At 37.0% G+C, this 8,887-nt stretch overlaps 1 protein-coding gene and 1 long non-coding RNA gene across 7 annotated transcripts in view; one reads left to right on the forward strand and one right to left on the reverse strand.

Annotated features, from left to right (window-relative positions):
• FRMD4A (FERM domain containing 4A) overlaps positions 1-412 on the forward strand; it is a 318,619-nt gene extending 318,207 nt beyond the window's left edge. For all 6 annotated transcript variants that reach the window (XM_069978544.1, XM_069978535.1, XM_069978515.1 and 3 more), the window contains one exon: positions 11-412. In XM_069978544.1, the coding sequence (XP_069834645.1) occupies positions 11-113 (103 nt within the window). In that variant the 3' untranslated portion in view covers positions 114-412. The remainder of the gene's footprint in view (positions 1-10) is intronic.
• A 2,026-nt stretch (positions 413-2,438) lies between these two features.
• LOC138797853 (uncharacterized) lies at positions 2,439-8,081 on the reverse strand. The gene is made up of 3 exons (XR_011364005.1): positions 7,991-8,081; positions 6,198-6,296; positions 2,439-3,052 (listed from the first exon to the last, which is right to left on the reverse strand). It is a non-coding gene; the product is annotated as an uncharacterized lncRNA (long non-coding RNA).
• Positions 8,082-8,887: the final 806 nt, after the last annotated feature.

The raw sequence follows: 8,887 nt of genomic DNA on the forward strand, positions 1-8,887 counted from the left end.
TCTTTTTCAGGACATACCATGACACTTGCTACCTAGACTCTGCCCTATATTCGGAATTAGCTGACGTCCAGTGGTACGGACAAGAAAAAGCCAAGCCTGGGACTCTTGTGTGAACCTATTATTGCAATGCCATTTGGAGATCACCTCACTGCCTCTCATTTGCCTTACCCAGATGCACTACCATCCCACACCAGCTTCAGCTCCAAGCACTTTTTCATTTTAAAACCTACAATTGAAGAAAATAATGAAAGCCCCACTCCTGTACGTACAACATTTCCTGGAGTCCCACGTTGCTACTACTGACTATTGTGTGCCTCCTTATCTGTGTACATTGACAAACTGTGAAGGACTCACTTTCCTACTCCACTGGAGTCATTTTGTACTGGTTGGGAATAAACTCATCACTGCTTAATCACTAGTAATATCATTATATGGAAGTAAAAATCTAACAATATGGAGATCTCATGTTTAGGCCAACAGAGCTCTAGTAAAAAGGACCTTTTTATTTTTCCTTGGTTACTTTAAACAAGGGGTTGATATAAAATTTTTCTATGTTTAATGTTCTTATTTCCTTTATTTTTAATAGGTATAAAAGGCTAATTATCTGAGAATTATTCAATTCTAACCAAAGAATAACACAAGAGGGTTGCAAGATAACTGCTACGTATTCATTAACCAATTCAAGCCACTGGTGCTGACATGACACATTGCAATGTGTTGCACACACTTTTTTTCAGTGTCATTGGGTTTATAGATAAAGTCTACCGGTGTATTGATATTACTGTTCCATAAAGATGATTATGCAGTTACATTAACCAAAAGGTACTGCAAAAATCCATTACTGTGTAACTAGGAATAAAATGACTACCAACTGTGCTGACCAGTTGTGTATTCTAGGGGATAGTCTTGATTTAACTTTTATATCCAATAATTCTTAAATGTGCAGCTTGTGGTGAGATTCTCTGTGTGAAATTGCAATATTAAAACATTGCACTTATTAAATGCTGCTGTTCTTAATGCGATAAAGTAAATTGATTGTCTGGCCACTAAAACTTTTTGCAAAGAGCTCAGAATTTAAAACAATTAAAGAATTAGAAACATACCAATCTGGGTCCCCCAGGTCTACCATTCCTTACTTTTGCATCTTTCTCGAAACAGCCATGTGACTCCAGCCAATGGCTGTAGCTAGTTACTGCTGCACCCAATTACATGTCAAGTTATACCAGGAAGTAGAGAGAGGCAGGGGATCTGGTGAGCATCAGAATGGAAGCAGCAGGGGATCAGTTAGGCAAATGTGATGACTTTTTGTTGTACAATGTTCTGAGCTATTTAAAAAAAAAAAAGAAAGAAAATGTGGCTGCTGGACAACCCCTTTAACAGATCCTCAAAAATTACTGCTGTTTAGCTCTGGAACATGTATATCTTACACTATGCATTCTCGAGAAACAATGCTTGGTACAGGTAATTAATGATAATTGACTTTATCATCCAAATGTATTACTTGTATAAACTTTATCATCAGGTAGAAGAAACTTAAAGTTTACATACTGTTCACTTATTAAGAGGTGATGAGGCCTGCATGACAGCTCAAATGTTTTGGCTGTGTATAACATACACAGCAAATTATAATTGCTGACAACTACGAGCTGTAATGGGGAATGCAGAGTAACATAATGCACATATGTGAATTCTAATGATGCTCAATAACAACCTAGATGAGTTGCCTGCTTACCTATGCTTAGTAATAGGTAACTTGCAATGTAAGTAAAGCTACTATGGGGCTATTTCTTAATTTGGATAGGTGCTTTGGTAGCATGAAATACATTGTGTAGCATTATCTGCTACAAAAATATAGGATTTGTGGTGTCCCATAAATTAATTACAAATAGAATTGGCCCATTTGTTCTCCAAATTGCGCACTAGAAATCGCTGTATAAAATGTTTATATAAGGTATTAGTGTGGCGTCTCCCCCTATTTTTTAAGCATTGGCATCATAAGTTGCAATGCCGGAACACTACTTCTTTTTACATGATTAGTGTGGGCATTTCCTTACGCAGAATTCCATTACTGAATGTCTGTGTATCAAGAATTTCCCAAGGACAAATAAGATATTGCCTGTCTGGCCTACAGTGTAATACTCTTTATTGGCACATCACAACTCTGACATAAAAACCAACCAGCAGCACCCTGTTCTGTCAAAAACAACCCAAACAGCTGTATACAGATGGGTTCTCTTCATTTTGGAAAAGATTCTGGTCTGGCTGTAGCCATATTGCCAAGCCTTTTTATGGGACAGACTTGCAGAGAAGCTACCTCTAGAACATCTGCTTTCTTCCTTCTGGAGGAAAACCAATTGGCCTGCACATCAGTCAATCATTTACAGTTAACACATGCTAAATACATTGTATGTACAAAAGATCATGGACACAACTTATTGTGAATACCGTATAACTATGTGTAATTGACTGTACACTCACTCGTATGGAAACAATCTTGGTGACTATTGCTGATAATACTGAACTCTGGTGAAAACACATTGCACAGTGAAAGTGCCCTTAAAGAAAAGAGTCCTATAAGAGAATAGGGACATTTCCCATTGCTGTCTGGTGCTATATATGTTTTAATAGATTCTCATTGCCATTCCTGGAATACAAAATAATACAGGAAAAAGCATATAGACAATTATATGGACAGAAATAAACCAGTGGATTATTAAAAAGCCTCATTCATGGTGCTCATCCAAGTAGCATAAATAATAATAATTCTCTAGTAGTGTAGTGTATTCCCTAAAATGTTCTACAGGTTATGACATTGATAACAATGAAGATCAACAAATTACAGACTACTGGTCCTTATTAGCAAATTGCAGCACTGACACCAACAGGTAGGAGAAGTTTTACCGTAGGTTTTATTATGATCTTCTATTTTAGATGCATTCCAACTCCAGAAAACCTTCATGAAAACAGGGCCCAATACCTCTCTTATTTTATTTGAAACTGGTTATAGCATAAAATAAATCAACACAGCCACACCACAACTGGAAGCAGGGGTCTGCTGAAACAACATGAAAGAAAATTATTGGTTAAGTCATGCATATAATGGAAATTTTCACTTTCAACTTTCTTGGGATCTTCAAATTTGATGAATTTATTTCTGCAAAATTTATTGTTTGAACTTTTTGAAAAACTTTAGCAATTTTTTTTTCTTTTTTTTTTTTTTATAGATTTAATGTTTGTTTTTGGGTGTGGGAGGAAACCGGAGTACCCGGAGGAAACCCACGCAAACACGGAGAGAACATAGAAACTCTTTGCAGATGTTGCCCTGTTCTGTTCTGTAAATGGTAGACATTTTACAGAATTCACACTTTAATATACCTACCTAGTAGTTATTTAAATAATTTATTTGTTATAGATCATTGGATATCGGCTTGAATATCTCAAAATCAGCTTGAATATCTCACAATACTGTTACCGGCCTCGCTTATTAACTGTTAATGTGTCACTGTCATCATAGAAAACTTTTGATATGTCATAAAGACATGTCAAAAGTTTTGATCGGTCCGGGTCTAAGTGTTCACACCTATACCAATCAGGAGAACGAGCTGGGAGAAGACTGCGCAAAGCGTGGTCCTCTCCTGGCTCTGTGTCAAATGATCAGTTGTGCTCATAATATGGAGTCCATGGAACCTGATTGATTATGTTGACACAGAGCGGGAAGCAGACACGCGTCTCTATGACATGTCAAAAGTTTTCTATGATAACAGTGACACTTAAGTACGATTCCCTATGCAGATCAGACTTTTTCTTGATGCTACTGAATGACTTTACAAACCAGCCTTTATATTGCATAATCTGACTGACCTGCTACAAATTTATGTTTAGTTTCCTATTTCTTTCCAGGTAAGGAAATGCATATACATATAAATATTTTTTACATCCAATACATTTTAATATTTTCCATTGATTTGGTTACATAAAAAGACTAATATATAAAAATGATTACACAATGCGACTTCTTTTAGGAAAAGTGATGGTCTTCACTTTTGACATTTGTAAGTAGCTTACTCTATGTATCTATTTAGCAGGGGCAGGCAATTCATCTGACCTGATGTATGCAGTAAGTAATAAAGTAGGCCTATACATGGCTTCAAGCACTTAGTCCACTTTTCTCGTACAATTGACTAAATACAATACATAAGTATATGCAGAATGCATAACCTACAATGCACCAGTCAGCCATAAAGAGGTTTTCTGATAGATGCATTCTTTCTCATTAGCCTTATTGGGCATGGTATACTGGATGGAGGTCCTTTGTCTTGTGCTGCTCTTCTGTGTGGAGAACCACTAGCATCCTTTGCCATATAAATAATCATGGTACTTGAAGCAGCCACTTTCCTCTGCAGTACCCACAGTGTGAATAGGGGTTGAACAAAAAGGGCAACTCCTTAGGTCATGATTAATCTGCAACTCCCTCTTTTTCCAATATTTTCTAACTTACAAGTATTATAGTAGACAAGCAGTTCTGCATCCCTTTTGTTGTTCCTTCCTCTGTAACTTTAGCATACTACTGGATGATTACAACGGGGCTATTGTTTTTTACAACCAGACTATCTGGTGTATACTATGCTGTAAGGCAAATTATTTTTTCTTACGAGCAGTAGAGTGTTGGAAAATAGTGACTCATTTAATTTTTCTTCACCCAGTATTAGTTTTAGTTGAGAAAATAGCAAACCTCTTTTTCAGGTGCTACCAAGATGACCAGTTACTGCTTAGTCAACTATGTGTAAAGTTTTACATTTATTAATGTCAATAGTTTTAATACAAGTTGTGCAAAAAAATTGAACTTTAGCTTCACCCCCTTAGGAGACATTAGAGCTGTCAATGCTGCTGGTTCTGTCTCTTAAGGGATTAAATAATTTAGGTTGCGCCTAAACAAGATTATAGAGCATGTAAAATTTACTTTTTTTTTTTTTATTCTGTTCACCTGTAATCAATGAAAAATGTATGTATGTTGTAGAAAAGTTGCAGAGTTTTTCAAAAGAATTCTGCCATTAATTTATTCTTTTTGTATTAAGAATTTGTATAGTACCTTTACATTTTGCAAAACAGTGTTGTTGACACTTCCTTAATAAAGCATTTTTAAAATCAGCTGGTTTAGTTTTTCATTTATTTTTTTTATAAAGTTATAATATTACATGAAACCTATAGAATAATATACAGTCTACATATAATTTGTCATTTTAAGTAAATTATCACCCCCAAGGTATATACTAGAGATGAGTGAATCTCCTGTCTATACAAAGCGCTTAGTTTGATCAGCAAGTGGCTCATAAGCTGCCTGCCTTTCGACTCCCTGCTGCTCCACCCCGGGTGTCAGGAAAAGCTGGATCCAGCTTTTCCCGAAAGGCAGGCAACTGATGAACCACTTGCTGATCGAATGAAGTGCTTTGTATAGACAGGCGATATGCTCATCTCCAGTATATACCTTACCAATATATAGTGTTATCACTATATATTGTTGGCTTCAGCATTTTCCATGCTTCACCACTGACAGGAAATGGAAAATAGAAGGATTGTTCATGACTCCTCCTTTTCTCCTGTGATAACACATCCTCTTTTGATGTTACAGGAAGTTTAACTGGATCTGGTTTCTGAGCCTCACCCCGGGTGAGTCTCACCATCTCTAACCGGCCCTCCAGTCTACATCATCACCATCTCCCTGAGCAGACCAGGAGCAAAAGAAGCAGCGGCTGCTGCAATTGATTGTGCAGTAGCCTGACCATATAGTTTAGAGCGTGGGTCTCCAAACTACGGCCCTCCAGCTGTTGCAATACTACCCATTTCCCATCATGCCTGGATAGGAAAATCCAAAGCTTTAGCTGCCCGGGCATGTTGGGAATTGTGGTTTTGCAACAGCTGGAGGGCCGCAGTTAGCACACTTCAGGACAGGTATAGGACAGGTATAATTTCTTCATCAAACCTATGGGATGGTTTATAAAAAAGTGACCGTTTTGATGTGTTTAAATACACTACAGATCAGACGTGTTATATAACAAGACATATACAAACAGGTTTTTAACATACACATCGTAGCCTGCAATACATTATGGTGTCTTCAAGACATTAAGTCCATAGCAATATGTCACTGTACCCCACTATACAGTTGTAAAAACATAAATTCATGCCGCCTTACTTACATATCGGCATGCAGGAACTCTCTCGATAGGCATCTACTTTTGCACAAGCGCACTCCGTTCCATACCATGGCTAACGGAAGACACCGCAGGTCCTGCCATCTACAGGGAAATAGCAAGGAAGGGATTAACCATTTTGTATCGACATAAGCTTTATCACAAAACATCCATATAAAGTGCATCAGACTGCACATATTAAACTAAACATATACTTACGTACAGTAAATAAATGTGAAGCATTGCATGATTTTAAAAACTGCATAAGCATGTGTGTCACACAGAGCATCCCGCACCTTGGATTGGCGTGTGCATGTGCGAAGGTTCTTGCCCGTCAAAAGAGTTCCTTAATGCAAATATGTAATTAAGATGGCGTGAATGTGTGCTTTTTACAACTGCATAGCGAGGTACAGTGAACTATTGCTATAGACTTATGTTTCAAGACATCATAATATTTTGTGGACTACTATGCTTTTATTAAAAATGTATGCAAAATTTTTATTTTAATTTAAATTATATACCCCTTCATGACCAAAGGTCGTTGATACATGGCTGTTCTCCTTATCCCCTTCTAAGAGCTATAACGCTTATATTTTTTCATCTGCAGGGCTGCTTGGGGGGGCTAATTTTTTTGCACCAGTTTTTATTGGTAACATACAAAACTAGAGAAAAATAAGCGATCAGTGACCGCCAACCCAACAAAGCAAGCGACAACAGGGGAGGGGGGGGGCACAGAACGGCCCTGCAACCCCACTGTCACAGGACCAAACCCACTGGCCCCCCCACACCCTGAAGGCGGCCGCCAAGCAACACAAGTGTGAACAAGGTGTTACTACTCACTATTGCACCAACAGGTTGAATGGGACTAAGAGGAGGTACTTACCTTGTGTGAAAAGGTGCTTCCTGCTAATTGACGGTCACATGGGTCTTACAAGGAGGAGTGCTAGCCACTCAGAAAGGGGAGAACATACAAAATACAAAACTAGAGAAAAAGGAGCTGCTGCATCTCACACACTATGTAGTAAAAACATTCACAGTGCCCTGCAAAAGTACTGGATCATATGTAACTATGAAAACAAAACAGCTGGAACCCATAAAACTTAAAATTGCATAATTTTAAAAATCCTGTCATAGAAAAAGTACATTATATTCCTCAGTTAAAAAACGAAAATATAAAACCATTCTCATGGCAATAACAAAATCCTATATGGAGCATTATGAAGACACAATTATTTGTTTCAATTTATAAAGTTAATTTCAGTGGCCATTAAAGAAATGTATATATAAAATAAACATATACATTTCTATCATTTATTTATGCTTCTTTACAAGTTTTGCTTAAAATCTAAAGGTTTATTCGGGTTATATGATAACTTGACCTGTACTGGTTATGCATTCATTAAGTAACATTGTAACATGATGTCTGGTGTTTTATGTTATACATTTAACTAATCCATTTTGTATTACATCACTTGGAGTTTTAATAGTTTCAAAAATAATATCTAGTTTCTAAAGATATGCAATCAATAAAAGCAAACATAACTTATAAGTATTAAATTTCACATTGTTATACATACTAGAGAAAAACATGCTCAAGTTATACAACCTTAGGCTATGTTCACATGCTGTACAAACAATGGCTGTTCTGCTGTGAATGAATGTTTAACACTTCCTACGGCGGGAACTAATGATCATTAATGTTGTCCGTAGATAGTGTTAAACAACGGCCGTTGTTTGTACAGCGTTTGAACAGAGCCTAAAGGAGTACTCTAACCCCCCCCCAGAAAAATAAAAACTACCTTTGATGTTAGGATTCAGTAGTCCCTTTCTCCCTGTCACACTTTTGCCAGCTGTCATCCCCACATGACCTGTTCTCGTTGTGCTTTGCTTTCACTTCCGGTTTCATTCTAGTATCGCACGCTGCTAGTGCCTACAAGTCTCATGATCCCGATTGTGAAATGTACTTTTCATTTTTTTTTTTTTCATATTTCATTGTCATTAAAGTAGCACAGAAGACACAGGTGATCTAACTAAACTAAAGAAATGTCTAGCAGACATTGATTGGGAAAAATATGTAACACTCTTTTTTTCCACATCCCATTATAAATGTGATCACAATTTCTCTAGTAGGCATCTCTATAGGAGGACTGTACTAGGGCTTGTCAGTAATTTTTGCAGCATGGATTAAGGGCTATTGATGGATCCCTAAAATTATTGAAATGTGAATAGCCCAAAAAGAATATATAGGTCCCTACTTGGAGATCCGCAATTATGGGAAAAAGTATGGAACATGTGAATGTAGCCTAAGAGTTAACCTTTGCCCTGATTTTCTGTCAACAGCAATGGTTTTCTCCTGGCATACTTCCTAGATGATTTCTAATGCTAAACTTTACCTATTTTACACCCAGTATATTACACCATATAATATTTCAGCTAGCAAGGAAAAACGGCACAGTATGTTATTGCACAATAAATATGCAGGTGTTTTGTATGTGAGCTATGAGGATATAAAAGTAGTACTTTGTGATATGCAGTTTATTATCAACCCTATGTCTAAACCAGACAGTCAAATTTATGGAGGAAAATGAATATTTAGGCCGTTTGCCAGAAATGTTGCAGCTTGATACTGTAAAATAATCACCCTGGGAAGCTGAGAATGTGCTGCATTAATAATTATCAGTCCATTATCCCTCATG

This window comes from Dendropsophus ebraccatus, chromosome 1 (assembly GCF_027789765.1).
Source record: "Dendropsophus ebraccatus isolate aDenEbr1 chromosome 1, aDenEbr1.pat, whole genome shotgun sequence".
NCBI classification, from domain to species: Eukaryota; Metazoa; Chordata; class Amphibia; order Anura; family Hylidae; genus Dendropsophus; species Dendropsophus ebraccatus.